This window comes from Hippoglossus stenolepis, chromosome 2 (assembly GCF_022539355.2).
Source record: "Hippoglossus stenolepis isolate QCI-W04-F060 chromosome 2, HSTE1.2, whole genome shotgun sequence".
Taxonomy (NCBI): domain Eukaryota; kingdom Metazoa; phylum Chordata; class Actinopteri; order Pleuronectiformes; family Pleuronectidae; genus Hippoglossus; species Hippoglossus stenolepis.
The window spans coordinates 24,629,323-24,644,403 of NC_061484.1; the positions used below are offsets into that span (position 1 = coordinate 24,629,323).

At 44.5% G+C, this 15,081-nt stretch overlaps 1 protein-coding gene across 1 annotated transcript in view; it reads left to right on the forward strand.

Moving 5' to 3' along the window:
• Nucleotides 1-3,604: 3,604 nt before the first annotated feature.
• Nucleotides 3,605-15,081, forward strand: part of grin2ab (glutamate receptor, ionotropic, N-methyl D-aspartate 2A, b) — a 99,568-nt gene continuing 88,091 nt past the window's right edge. Inside the window, exons 1-2 of the mRNA XM_035146810.2 lie at nt 3,605-4,007; nt 4,708-4,920. Of these exons, the coding sequence (XP_035002701.2) occupies nt 3,990-4,007; nt 4,708-4,920 (231 nt within the window). The 5' untranslated portion in view covers nt 3,605-3,989. The remainder of the gene's footprint in view (nt 4,008-4,707; nt 4,921-15,081) is intronic.

Sequence of the window (15,081 nt, forward strand, 5' to 3'; positions counted from 1 at the left end):
TGGTGCGAAAGAGGATTTTTAAAAACTGGACAAACTGCTGTAAATGCAAAACAAAACAAGCTGTTCTTAAAAACACTCGCATTTCAATAGTAAAAACACAACAATAAAAGTGTGCCACCAGGTCTTGTTGTCATGGAAACAATGTGTTTTTTTTACTAAAAAGATTTTTAAACAAAGTTGACAGTTGCAGGTCTGTTATGGACTGTGTTTGTTTGTTAGCCGCGGAGCTAATTAGCAGAGTGTGTGCTTTCAATCACTTCCATGCAGATGGCTGCAGCCGGGTAGCGTGTGATCACCGGAGCTGCAGCACATCAGCGTGTGAATGAGCGGCAGCGTCTTAGCAGCAAGTAAGCGTGGCCACTTCTTTATGAATGGGGGGGGTCTCGTGCATAAGTCCGCCACCTTTTTGTTTTTTTTGCAAAACAGAAGCCGGGTGTATTTAGGTTGTGCCGTAACAAAAGTGGTGACACTCTGAAGAAGTCAGTTACCATGGATACAAACATTTTTTTTTTTGAGGCCTTGTGTAATCGTTTTCCCTGTAATTTATTTATCTATTTATTCATGTTTTTATTTATTTTAGTTTGTTTGGGAGCCTGCCTGCTGGTTTCTTACTTGGAGTTTCTTTAATTCGACTCTTCCTTCCTTCCTTCCTTCCGTCTGATTCATTCGAGGAATATTGGCGCACTGGGCTTTGGCTATTAGGCAAACAACATAAGTGAAGTGAGCTTTTGTCTTCAATAATTATACAGAGTAATAACAGAATCTTCAGCACGCTGCTGACGCACTACAAGGCAATAATGGCTCTCCCTTGTTTTTCATATTTCATAATCACACACTTGAATGAGCTATTAGCAGTGGCCTCGTGAAAATTAATCAGACAGCAGAAATGAAGAGGTAAAGTGCGATTGGCTCGTCGGGGCGTTCGGATGCTCCGAGTCGGATTTTGTGTCCAGAGTCGTCTCATGCCTGGGTAACTTTGCTTCATTGTGCTGCTGAAAGATGCATGACGCCCGAGCCCGGCGGTTATAAAACAGTTCAAATAACAGGGACATATGTTCAGACAATTCCAGCACTTTGGACTCCCCCACCCCCACCCCACTGCTTAAACAGCGACAACTGTCTGCCGACAGGACGGGGCTGACTCACCATATACAGTGCGAGTGTTGTGCTGGTGTGCACGGGCTGAATGCATCACACTAAATGAGAATGGGAGACTCTAACGTCTGTGTGCACGCAGGATCCTGAAAAGGGTCATGTCCCTGAAATGACTATAGGGAGGTCTTCAGGCATGCACACCCTTGAATGAGATTATACTCAGCAAAAAGGACGGCTTTTAAAATCGTATTTGTGGTGGCCCGCACGCATGAACATATGATTTTATTTCCTTGGCAACAGCTTAATGTTTAAATATAGAATAAGAGAAGCTTAGCATACTCTTACCGGGGTTAATTTTTGGTTAACAGACTAAAAGTAAAAAGCCACCGATAATGGCGTCGCACAGCGCTCTCCTCGGTTCCCAATAGGGTGTCCTGAGTCCGACTTGTCCCAACAGGATGCCTGTAATGGGTAGATAGCAGGAGGAGATGGCGGGTGGGTGGGTGGGACGGTATATGAAAGAAAAGGCAGAGCTATTATATTTGGAACCCCAGGAATTTTTCTTTCTCTCAAAAGAAAAGTAGACCATCATCCACTCTTCCTGTGGTCCTTCTCCCTCTCTTTTATGTCCACGTTATGCAATCGTCTGTTTCTTTTATTCAAAGCCTCGAAGGCTCGGGCTCTGACGGAGGAGGATGGAGGACCTCAACAGGTGAAGATTTTTATTCTAGGGCTGGATGAGGAGGAGGAGGAGGAGGAGGAGGTGGAGGAAGAAGAAGAAGAGGAGGACGATAGTGATGTTCTTTTAATAATAAGCCATCTGATCTGCTCACAATGCCCTATGAGTGCAACTCATGCTCCTGACAGCCGGTCCTAGTGGATCCCTGGCCCCATGCTTACATGACCCATGCAGCATCTCCACCATCTGTCTGCAGTGGGACTCCAAGGCAGCACTCAGAGGGAGGGGGGGTTGTCAGCTCTCCCTGAGGACCCCCTGAGCTGCTAATTATGTTTAATTGAGGCTGTGTAATTCTCTAAAATTCCTCTTATCTCCGACCAAGTAGATTTTGACAAACTCTGGTGCAGACAGAGAGAATATGGCACATCATCATCCTTCTCATCCTCATCATCCTCATCATCCTCATCCTCATCATCAGCAGCAGCAGAAATCGTCTAGGTGCAGTAGTAATTTCGAAGGGACCAGTGTTTTAATTCGGGGGGGGGAAAGTGTGTTTGTGTGTGTGTGTGTGTGTGTGTGTGTGTGTGTGTGTGTGTGTGTGTGTGTGTGTGTGTGTGTGTGTGCGCGCGCACGCGCGGGGACCAGTAGATTGGGTTACAGCAGTTGAGGCGGATATTGAAATGTTTTATCAGTTGTGCGCAGCAGCGGAGGCTCTGATGAGCGGAGGCGCGACGCGGCGACTTGTTTGACGCCGAGACAGTCGTCACACACACACACACACACACACACTCACGATCTATCTCTCTCACACACACACACACACATAGGGAGAGAGAGGGGGGTGCTTGCACAATAGCGCGCACGCGGTCTCCCTATTTGGCGAGATGGCACCAGGCAGGTGATGCCATAACCGACGGATGGTTTTGTGCGCCATTACCTCTCTCATGCGTCTTTTTTCTTTTTGGATGAGACGCGCCCGCAGAGACGCAGAGGAACCCCGGCGGCGACAGACGAGGAGGAGACGTCAGTTTCTAACGAGCTGTGAAGTTGGGGGTCGCTTTTCCTTTTCTAGGGGGTGAAGGGTACAGACATGGCGCGCACCCTTCCTCCAACTGAATCTTTTTAGATTTTTTTTTAAATGGCAGGATGAAGTCACACAAGTCTGCACCCCTGTCACCACCACCCCCACTCCGACACCACCCTCTCCTCCCATTCAGGCCCCGGTGCCCATATGTTTAATTAACCAGGCTGATGTGTGAGTACCTTCAGCCAGCGAGGCGTGGGCGGGCGGGCTGCGGGGTAAAGAGGCTGCTGCTGCTGGAGGATCTCTCCTGATTCCTCTGCCTGCACCGGGGCAGCCGCTCGGTCTAACCGGAGCATCACCGACACACACACACACACACAAACACACACTCACACACACAAAACAACAACTCGACCTGCGTTTAAACTTGTTCCCGATTGTTTCTGGTTATTTTTTTTGAGGGGGAAGCGCGGAGCTCAGTGCGCGTCGGGGAGGACGGCGCGAGTGAGGATAGAGAGAGAGAGAGGAGAGAGAGGAGAGAGAGGGAGTGTGTGTTGATGTATGTGCGTGTGTTATTTGTGACGGAATCCCCCCTTCGGTCTCTAAGAATCCGCGAGGAAGAGGAGGAGGAGGGCAGGAGAAGAAGAGGAGGAGGAGGAGGAGGAGGAGGAGGCGCGCGGACCTGTCCACGAGCCCAGCTCACTGCGGAACGCGCGGGGCTGCTGCCGCTGGAGAATCCGAACCCACGGTTCCTCTGGATTCTAGAATCGCACTGATCCCCCACCCACCCTCAGCGCAAGGCTACGGGATTTTTTAATTTTTTATTTCTTTACCCCCCCCATTCTTCTTGTCTCTGTCTCCATCGCTCAACGGACGGTGTTTGACAGCTTCACCGGGAGGAATACTCTTACCTATCCACCGGGGGAGAGGTGCCTCTGCTGCTGCTGGTGCTGCCGGTGGAGGGGGAGCTCTTCGGGGGGGGCAGACAGGTGGATTTATCCGTGTGCTGCTGCTGCTGGTGCTGCTGGTGTGTTGTCTTTCCCTGTAATTTTTTTTGGGAGGGGGGGTGGATTGGATGGATGGATTAATCTGACGGAGGAGAGTGGTATGTGACTCCCACTCCTCCCCGGCCGAGGGCACCCGAATGGAGTAACAGGCTGCAATGTCATCTCCACCTGGCCGCCTGGAGAGATGTGTCACGGGAATGGGGTGAGTTATTTCAGTCGTGGTGACATCGGTGGTTTTTTTATTTTTATTCACTTGAACTCCTCTCCTCCCGCGCGCCACACGCACGCACACACACACGCGCGCACTCCTCTCAAAGTGGAGCAGTGGCGGCAGGTTTGTGTTCCACCGCGCGTCCGAGTCCCCGACACACAACCTGCTGCATGTCCTACATACACGAGTCCGGTACCGGGGAGAGGAGCGTGAGGGGAATATTCACCGGGAGCCACAGGCTGTTTTCAACGCTCCTCTCTCTCTCTCTCCCTCTCACACACACAACACACACACTCACTCTCTCCCTCCCTCCTCTCTCTCTCTGACACACACACACACACACAAACAGAGAATATCCTACCTACTAATTTATCTTACTCGCGGTGCCATTCCAAGGTTTTAACTTGTGTTTTCATGACGCACGCTCTCCATCCAATAAACCCGTGCATCTCCATAAAAGAGGGGGACACACACACACACACACACACACACACACACACACACACACACACACACACACACACACACACACACACACACACACACAGTTTTAATGAGGAATATAACCACACTGGGCATCAGCCTGTGTAAGACGCGCGTCCTCGAATTCAACAAGTCTGCGCCTTTTGGCCGAGCTGCGTCGCGGCCGAACCCACTAACGGGCTCGCTTGTGTGTCTCCTTGTGTTGCAGATCAAGTTTGAACACTTTTCCTCTGGTTTCATTGACGCAGTGAGAAGGAACAGAAATGCCAGTGAGCAGCGGACAGGTCACGGTGGCTGCGCGCACGGGCGCACGCACCGCGGCACCAGAGCGCAGCATTCGTTCTCGCACGGACTCCGCAGAAGAAGGCGCAAAACCCCCGCCACCGCAAACCCGCAGCTGCCGCGCTTTGTGACACCGAAGGTAAGGACCGCGACTGGTGACGGAGATCAGGGGGGGGTGGGGAGGAGGAGGAAGAAGAGGAGGAGGAGGAGGATGAGGAGGACGCGCAGTCAGAGTCTCAGAGCGGCTCAGACATGGTGCTACCGTGCGACGCTAAGCGGCGCTGTTGCATCACATTCTTCCCCTGCTGCTGATGAGAGAGAGAGAGAGAGAGAGAGAGAGAGAGAGAGAGAGAGAGAGAGAGAGGCCCTGTAATGAATTCATATCTCAAATTACGGTTTTCAGGCTCTGAATGCAGTCACGTTGTAGAAACACATTTTCTTTTCCGTTTTCCTCCCGCTGCCCGTGCCAAGTCTGACACACCAAGTGTCTTCTCCTCCTCTCAGGGACGAAGAAGCCATCGCACACACGTGCACACACACATGACACACACATGCAACACATGCAAGATGCTACACCAGGGGCAACTATAAGAGTCTGACTTATCGGAGCAGGATATATGACCGAATAAAGAACCCATAATCCCATAAGTCTCCATCAGACTAATTATCCCAGGTTGCGGAGCGGTGCCCTCATTTCTACATGCTGAGTATTGTGTGTGTGTGTGTGTGTGTGTGTGTGTGTGTGTGTGTGTGTTGCTTCCATCGTGATCATTTCTGGCAAATTATCGTTCACGCCATACCAGACTCATTGTGGTGTAGTCGAGAACCGGGGAGGGAGACTGATGATGTGCTCAGCAGTAGCCTATTTTCTTGAATAGTGGGATGACACAAAAAGAGATCAACTCTGTAGGGCATAAACGCAGTAGAGTGGGGAGCAGTGAGTGTCTGGAGCTGTTGCTATCTTCATTAATATAAATATCTTGTGCAAAGGCTGCAAGGAATTCTGGGTGTGATGTCATAAAACCTTTTTAAACCTTCAAAGTACAGGCCCACTTTTTCGGTTCACCTTCTTGTTTGTTGTTGTTCTCAGCCCAGAGAGCGTTTCCCCCTGCAGCTCGGCTGCTCCACACACGTTCTCATCTCCAACCATCTCCTGTTAAACAACTACACCAACAAAAGCTAACCAGCAAAAGCACGAAAATGTGAAAATTCTCAGCGGTGCGATAGATACAATATTCTGAGTCCCATTTTTTTGGACTCCAGCATGAAATTATGTGTCGAGATGCATCTCAGCGAGCTGCTCAGCGAACCAGCTCCACTGTTGGCACCGTAGATCAGAACTCATCGTTTCGGAGCGGCTCGTCTGAAATGAAACTCTGCTCTGCTTTCTCTGCAGGTAAAGCTATTTAATCCCCGACTTCAAATGTGTTGTTGCCATCATGTTGCGCTGCCTTTAACAGGATGGCCCTCTCGGGATTATTTCTGATGGCACCTAAGTGAAACCGGTTGATATTCACATCACCGACATTAACATCCTGTTTTGTAGGGTAGATCTAAAAGATTTCTTCTCCCACCGCTGTGCTAAATTCATTTTTTTCCCCCCTGTAGAAACATTTTTTGAAAAGTGGTTTCTTGCTGAGAAAGGGCATCAAAAGGTGAGCGCCCACGCTGCGCCGTGTCACGTCTTGGGCAGTGCTTTGGTTTTTAATAGCGTGCATGACGTTCCTTTGGCTGCAGCCCCACAATTAGCCCAAAATCTAGATATGCCTGCAGGCTGGGGGGAAAGGTTCAGAGAGCAATCGGGCAGAAGTCTCAATATTTTAATGAAAGATACACGGAGAGTTTTTTTTACTGTGATCCAAAAGTATCGCAATTATAACACAGGGGCAGATCTAGGGGTGAGGCCAGGGGGGGCACTGGCCCCAGCAACAATCCGATTGGTCCCTGAAGTCCCCTGTCCTGCCAGTAGTCTGTTTTTTTAATACTAACAATATTATTACATTTTTGTATTTTCTAAGCTAACAGTAAACACGGAATGACTTAAATGTGCGTGGATGTTGGACATGTAGTTGCAGCCTGTGTGTAAGTTGTGGCCCCTTTATGGCCCCTGATTTAGAAATCACTGTTACAACAGCTCTTCAGCAAAATAGCTACAATCAAAATGAATTAAAACATGTAATTGCTGAGCTGTAATGTTTTCAGGTATTTATTTTTCCAGAACTAGACGTGTTCACTTGTGTAGCTCAGTTGAAATTATTTCAGTCACACACACAAGAATAAGATTCCTCATATCCTCTTCTTTTCTTCTTTGCCTCCATTTCCATGAACAAATACCGGATTTTTAGGAATAAACACGCAAGATTTCAACCTGCAGCTTATGAGGAATAGTTAAGGGAACAGCCAAAGACCCTGTGGGTGGAATTTGCACCTTCCTGCCCTGTGTTGTAGCTCGTACTTGTCCTGACGGAGTTATTGACGTATCCCGCGATAAGAGCTACGGCGAATAATTCCCTAATCTGCGCTGTGTGTTTTTTCGTTTGGAGCTCGCTATCCAAGAAGTTGACAGACTCCATGTTTGGAAAAAAACTAAACAACAGGAAATAAAAAAAGGTTTTTCAGTGAGGAGGCTCTGCCTGGAGCGTTAAGCCAAACCACACCACGTGCAGCCACCGAGCCCGTGGCGTGGCCTTTAGCCGTCATCTGCCGAGCGGGTGCTTTCTTTAAAGTCAATTAAACCCGCTGCCATGCACTGCGCTGCACTGCGTCAGATGGTTTTGTCTTGAGAGCATCCAGCGCAAAAGATTTGCCCACGTTTGACTCTCCATGTGGAATTCCAACTCCTTTTCTTGCTCGCTGTCAGAGGAATGTAAAAAAAGAAAAACAAACAGAAGTGACGCCCCTGCCCTCACAGCGGCCGCCTTCGTACGTACAATCACAGGTCACATGCTGCTCACACGAGCCCTGATGACTGTTTTCATTTTCCCTGTTCCTCGCAATTACCAGTGTGAAGGACTGACTGACATATGGTAACGAGTCATTTGACCCCTGCTGATCCTCTGTATATTGATGTGATGGTGCCGTCTCATACACAAGTTAATAACCCCAAAAGCCTCTTATGAACGTGCTCTGTTTAATCATTTAATCAAAACACTGTCGGTGGTCTCATTTAATGAGTTAGTCAGCCGTAGTGATTTTAAGTAGGGTTTGACTAATTTAGGCTTTTGAACTGGTATTTTTAGAATGAAGTCGATGTTTTGAATGTGTGAATTTGACCGTTTTCGTACAGTAAAAAACACGAGAGCCCGTATTCTGAGTATTGAAGTGAACCCCCCGCAGATTTCATTGTAGAAGTGATATGAAAAGAGGCTACATTCATAAATATACGATTTCTGTAACTCCATCCCAGTGTGTGTGTGCGAGCTGCAGCAAACATTCACACTTCATCAATAGTCTGACATGCACATGAGCAAGCGACTGAATGTTTACAGCTGCACCTTCATTGTTTTCATCTGCTTCAGATTCCAGATAAGTCTCATCCAGTTCCAGCCCACTTTTCCCAAAACTTCACTGATAGGATTTACGTAATCCTGTTGGAATAAATCGGAAAATTGGGGTGTTTTTTTTTTTTAAAAGCGAGAAATAATAATTCTCATCGCTCAGGCTAGGATTTGGATTTAGGAAATCAAATCCGACTTTTAATCAATCTCAAAACTTGTATCTGTGTTTTTCACAGCTCGAAGGCACGATAGTTTAGATGCCGAAAATCAGGATAATCTTGATCCTGCTTGAGAGGTGGTTTCGGGGGGGGGGTTTAGAGACATGACGAGCATAATAGAGCAGAAACCACCTTTTACTATTTTCATCAATAAATCCGCCACAACAGTCTCTCTCTCCTAACACCACTGTTACAGATGCAGGGACCAGTCCATGAAATGGCCTTTTGAACCTTTTATTTTTCAAACAAATAGCTTTGAATTCACGTTGCTGTGTTCCTTCCTTCAAAGTGACATGTTGCAGAATAGAGTTTTGAAGGATGTCGGCCATTCACTGACTCCCTGAATATTGCCTGTAGGATATTATTCACTGTACAGTAAACTGGGAGTAAAGGAAACTCTTTTATACTCTTTTCACTTTCTCAACGAGCAGAATGAAGCTATTGACAACATTATTTATTCAGGAGATGCCAGATAGATGTTAAATGGGTGTTGAGTAATTCATGAGTTTGCTTGAGACCTGTAGTCCTTGTCTCTCGCCTCCTAACAATGTCATACGCAGGTGTACAACAACTGAAGTTATATTGACAACAAACTGAACTAGGACTTGGGATCATGTCTAATAAATAATTGTTAAAGCTGCATCAACTGAGTTTTTTTTTGGCCACTTGACAGTAACGTAACAAGCTGTAAACACAACACTGACAAATTATCACCTCGTAAAGTTGTCTCGGTAAATGTGTCAGCAAGCGATTGCTTATTTACACGTTCAGGCCTGGAACAACAGTGGAATTCAATACCTTCGCCAATGTTTTCACCACTTTGTTTGTCGGCTTGCTGGTTGGTTGCTTTGTTTTTTCAGCGTTATCATGTAAAAACTGCTGGAAGGGTTTCCACAAAACTTGGGGGGAGGATGTAGAACGGGTCCAAATTGCAGGAACCTGTTGGATTTTGGCGCAGATCAGGATCAAGGGGTGGAACTTATAACTTTCTTTAGATTGCGAGGTGTTTTTTAAAATATTTTCACTGATTTCCTCTCGGTAAAAAAATCATGATTGGATTTAAGGAGACTTTAAGGAGATTTAAGGAGGTTCAGCCTTAGCAGAGGTTTGCGCTCTGTTCAGTCTCTTAGTTGATTTGATTTTGAATTCAACAGGATGACTCAAGAACTACTGACCAGATTTCCACGAAACTTAGCTGAAGGATGGAACACGGGCCAAGAAAGAACCCGTTTAATTTAGGTGCAGATCCTCGAATTTTACTTTTCATCTCTTTCATTAACGTTGCGAAATAGGGCGTTGATTTCCCCGGATATCTGAGTGTGTGTAATTTGGTGCGGATCAAAAACGAATCCAGATCTAGCGGATGTAAATGTGGTTTCATTAGGTGACTGTTGGGCTTTGGTAGCTTTATATGCTCTACTGTGTGCTATGGTAGTTTTTAGATTAGATTCAACTTTATTGTCATTGTGCAGAGTACAAGTACAACGCTAATGAAATGCAGTTTGTATCTAACCGGAAGTGCAGGAAAGTGAGTACTACTATATATAATTTACAATATTTACATTGGGGGACAGTGGAGCCTTCCATATACAGATATATATACAGGTGAATAGTTTGAATGCTTTACTACGTTTGTTAGCTGTTCTCTAACTGTCACACGTTGGGTTTATTCGAGCTATTTCACTTAAAACATCTGCTCCTGTTTTGATGTTGGAAATGAGATTGATGAAAGCAACTGAGAAAAACTTGCAGACTTGAAAAACCAGAACAATGACCGAGAATCTAAAGGACTCCACAGAGCCGAGAGAAACTGCAACACCTTTATGGTTCACTGGGTAATTTGATCCATAATTAATGTTCAAGTGTTGATTAGTGCAGCTTTAAAACCTCTGCGCTGGAAACGCAGCCTTGATGTTGGTAGTCAGTGGTCATTGTTCCAGATAAGATGCACACAGATGTGCTCGGCTTTGATGTCAGTGTTCATCTTTCAGTTGGAAGCTTCAGGCTTTTAAGATGGTGGATGTTTCATTTTGGACTTTCCCCCACTGAGTCTATTCGAATACTGTGCTTTTGAATTAGCTTGATTAGTATCAAGCACAACATGTGGCTTTGAGAGTGAGAACCATTCCCAGCGTCCTAGGAGGCTTAGTTGTTACCTTAAATGATGCCTTTTGCACATTGTCAGTCTGAGGGGTTCCTCCAAGCTCACAAAGAGGCTTAGGGAGGTGTGTGTGTGAGTGTGTGAGAGAGTGTGGCCAGACTGGTCTCGACTTCTTGGTCCACTTAACACCCAAAAACCCATATATTCCAATTTTATGCTTTCCCAGACAAGAGGTTGTGGTTCAGACTGGTTTAACACTGTCCTAGTTAAGACTTTCTTGAGCTTTTTAAATCCAATTTGATCAAGTTCTCCATGGCTACGACGAACAAATCGCTCATATAAATGTGTCCGTGATATTAAACCACTTTTATTCTCATCTCCAAAAGGGGATAATTGCACGAGGTCTCACTGATTCCGTGAAAGATGGTTCCCACTCCCATGAATTCACGTCGTACATATGTTACATCACAATTAGCCCCATGTGTTACTGAGATGATTAATACGCTTTCTCTCCAGTGAATCATTATTCTGCCAGAGGAGATCACACATTAGGACAGTTGGGTTGTCTTTAAGCAGTGGTACTACAGCGCTGCACAATCCTACTCTACTGTCACACCATCATTCCACTGGCAGGAAGAGGGTGTGAAAAGAATAGTCGTCGTAATTCTCTTGATGAGCCGGCAGCCACGTTGTGAAGGAGGAAGTCAGGTACTGTGTGCTCAGTGCTAACGATGGCAATGATGTAAAGTCAGCACTCGTACTGTATCGCCTAAATTGTCAGATTCTGCCTGTCTGGGGCCTTTTTTGGATCTTTTATTATCCAGAGTTTATTTTATTATCTGTTTCCTTGTCTGTATCTTGGATGTTTGACTTCCTGTCTTTGTCTATTTTCCCACCTTTGTGTTCATCTATCCGCCCTGATGTGTTTCAGCTGTTTCCAGTTATCCTAGTCTGTCTTGTGTGTTTAGTCTCTGTGCCCTTTTTTATCCTCTTTCGTTTGTTCAGCTCTCCAGTCTTACCTTGTGCCTCAGCTCAGCTCCTTTGTGCTCCTCGAGTATTCTTTGTGTTTGCCTGTTTGCCTGTTTGCCTGGCAACCTACCTCTCATTAAATGATCTTAACAGTACCTTTCTGCCTTTGTCCAGCATCTGCATTGTGGGGCCAGTGAAATTGATTGAATAAAATCAATGTTTGAGTGAATCTAACCGCTTCAATTTTTCTTTTTGAGCTTTTTCTTGTGTAAGTTGAAGACTTAGAGTTACAGGTTCATGAACATGTTGGCTACGGTAATGGACCTTGACGCTGGTTGCCACGCGCCAATAAACCAAACAACATGTTAGCTAGTGTGAGTTTAATGTTAGCCAGCACACGTTTAACTTTGCTGTTGACCAAAGGACCTATTGAAGGTTAAATGTTCAAATGTTGCTAGCTTGCGCTCACCAATAACAAGGATCCTGACGGCCACCTGCTCAGTGCTGCAGTCAAAATAAATTTATTTTAAATGGAAGACGATGTTTTTGGAGCTAAATCAAGGTCGACGAACATGTTAACTCTTGTTCCACTGAAAGTTGCGATCTGTATATCGTATATACATATATATAAATATCCCTTTTGGGGCTGGTGTGTTTCTTGTTAGATTTCTTTTAGTTTCATCTTGTTTCCATTCTGTGATTTTGAGAAGGTTGCCAACAAACATGTCCGGTTCCAGTTCCATTTCGTTAAAATTAAGAATAAGAAGGTACGAAATGTCCCATGCGCATTTACGCTTCATAAGATATCTAATGCAGACGTTAACGTGCACTCCTCCCCTTGTTTCGTTGGACGAGCCAGTTTGCGAGACGCTACGTGTTCATACTGACACATACGTAGGTACACTGTGGCTAGACAGCTACGGTTTGCTTCTGTACATCTGTGGGTCTTTCGTGTCAGTGTCATGTCTTTACCTCACTGTCATGCCACTGATCGGAAAGCAATGTTACTCCCTTATGCAAATTTGGTTAATTATACAATACTTTAATGAGTTAAAAGCAAACACCTTCCCCCACCTACAAACATCGATGCCCAACGGTGTACGTACAGATGCGCACACTGAAGGGCTTGTTCATGAGAAAATGATGAATTCCCCATCGGGGGGGGACGAGCTGTTTGAGCTTATTTTCTCCAGAAAAGAAAAGCTGTCAAAATTAAGCTGTTTTATACATTATTGATCCGGTGAAAGTCAACCACACTTTAATCTCTTCTCATTTAGACGTGCTGGAATTGTGTTCTTCAGCTCAGTCAAAGCTCTCTGTCCTGTCTCTAGTTTGTACAAACACGGCACCTGGGAGACTTCCTCCGGCACTGACTCTGCTTTTATCGATTCTGCTGTTGATTTCTTTTTTTTAAATTTTGTTGCGGGTTATTAATCTGTTTGAGACACACAGTGTAACTGTGGTCTGGAAAGTGCTATATAATAATGATTAGTTCTGTAATTATCTAATTGTAGATTAACCAGTAAATCTGTAATGCATTTTTTAATATAAAGCCCAGGCATAAATTTTAATGATGCACAGTGGCGATGAAGCACATTTTCATACTCGCATCCCAGTGCACAGATTTTCGGAGGATGAGAACATCCTGGAGATTCACAATGATTGTTATAAATTAATAAATTAAACTCATAAACCTACAATCTGTGTAGCTGGTTTCACACTTTTAAAGACATTTGCATACCAATAAATCCCCTGAAATATAACACGATAATCAATAACTATGGAGCATGACAATCCTGAAAACTATAAATAACATGAAATGAGTCTGAAATAATGAGCCTGTGATTATCTGGAATATTAAACAACTTGACACATACCAGCAAACATTGTAGCTTGTTAATCTTGTCAATGTAATTTTTTTTTAGGCTTCATCAAATGAAATGCTTCTGCAATCTGCCAGGAAATTTTCAACATGGACCCAAATGCACCAGATTTCAACCTCGATCACCGCATGATTTACTGAGTCAGTGTCTGGCCGGGCTTCAATCTTTTTCTTCTCTAAATGATCTCGTTGAGAAGTCTGCCAGGCAGCAAGAGGCCAAAAATATTCATAAAACATCTGCAGATCATACAAAATATATAACTCCAGGTATACGGCAATGCTCCCGTCGACTCGGGTGACAAGTCCCGTCTCAGCCAGACGGGGCACTTGGTGACGAACATCTGAAGCGTCCCTCTCTTCCTGCCAAGTGCAGCTTTTAATGGCAATGACACAACACTTCAAAAGCATATTTTGACCAGACACTGGCGCCCAGAGATGAATAATCAAGGGTAGATGGCATGTTGGCGGCTTTTGAAATGTACGCGCTGACCCCAAAACTAAGTCACTTAAAATTTCATAGTGACATTATGTAAGATAATAATACAGTTTCTTTAATCTGCTCCCACTGCCCGATAAAAGTAAGAGAAAAGGCAAATGTTTGGAATACTACTTATCATATCTAAAACCAGTAAATGACATTGTATGTTGTTGAAGCGACGGCCTTAATGGATGTTAAACATACAATTGGTCTTCTTATGTGAATCTTATATATATGGCTTTATTTAAATATATAATATTCAACACATCTTGATTAAAACATCTAAAAACATCTTAAATTATGTTATATATGTTGTTGACTTGTGTGTACTTACATTATCCAAAATGTTTCCAACAATATACAGATGAATCCACTTTTTTTTTCCATCTTTTAATTGCGTAATAGTTGATTTACCCACGACTTTACTCGTCCTAGTTATAACTTCGGTGTAGGACAAAGGATAAACTGCCTGGCCAATTATTTTAGTTCCACCGAATAAAGCTTTAATGTATTTACTTCATCAGTGAACTTGACATTTCATGTAGATTTTCATTGGCAATGATGGTTAAGACAAAAACTCCCATAATCCCACGCTGCTTCAGACGAGGTCTTTTGTTATTGTTTTGATTGATAGACCCCCCCGCCCCTAGTGGCTATGTATTGTTCACTTAAACATGATGGGCGCATTGTGAAAACTGAGAATACCGATGAGATATCACATCAATCTTTATTAAAATTAGGAGTTGTTAGAAAATTGCCAGGAGTGAGATGTCAGGTCTGATTATTCTGGTTTAACATTTTTGGTTTCTTCCATCCTTTGAGGTGTAAGACATCTATAATCAGTGTGTTTATGTTTTGATATCTATCTCTTTGATATATCCGATATAGAGTTTATATCTTTAAGATTTTATTCCATGAAGAGCTGCTGTTCCAAAGTGTTTCAGGTGTTGCCTCGAACAGACTGACGTGTGAACCCCGGCAGCACATTTACATGATAATGTGCCTGTTTGAAAAGGGCTTCAGGGGAAGAACATGAAAGAGGAAAAGAGCAACTTCACAGACGCTGTTTCACTGTGAAAAGTTAAAAAATCTCTCCTTTGCGAAATCAGATATGAGACTTTATTTCTTCAACTTATTACATCAATATTTAGTCTT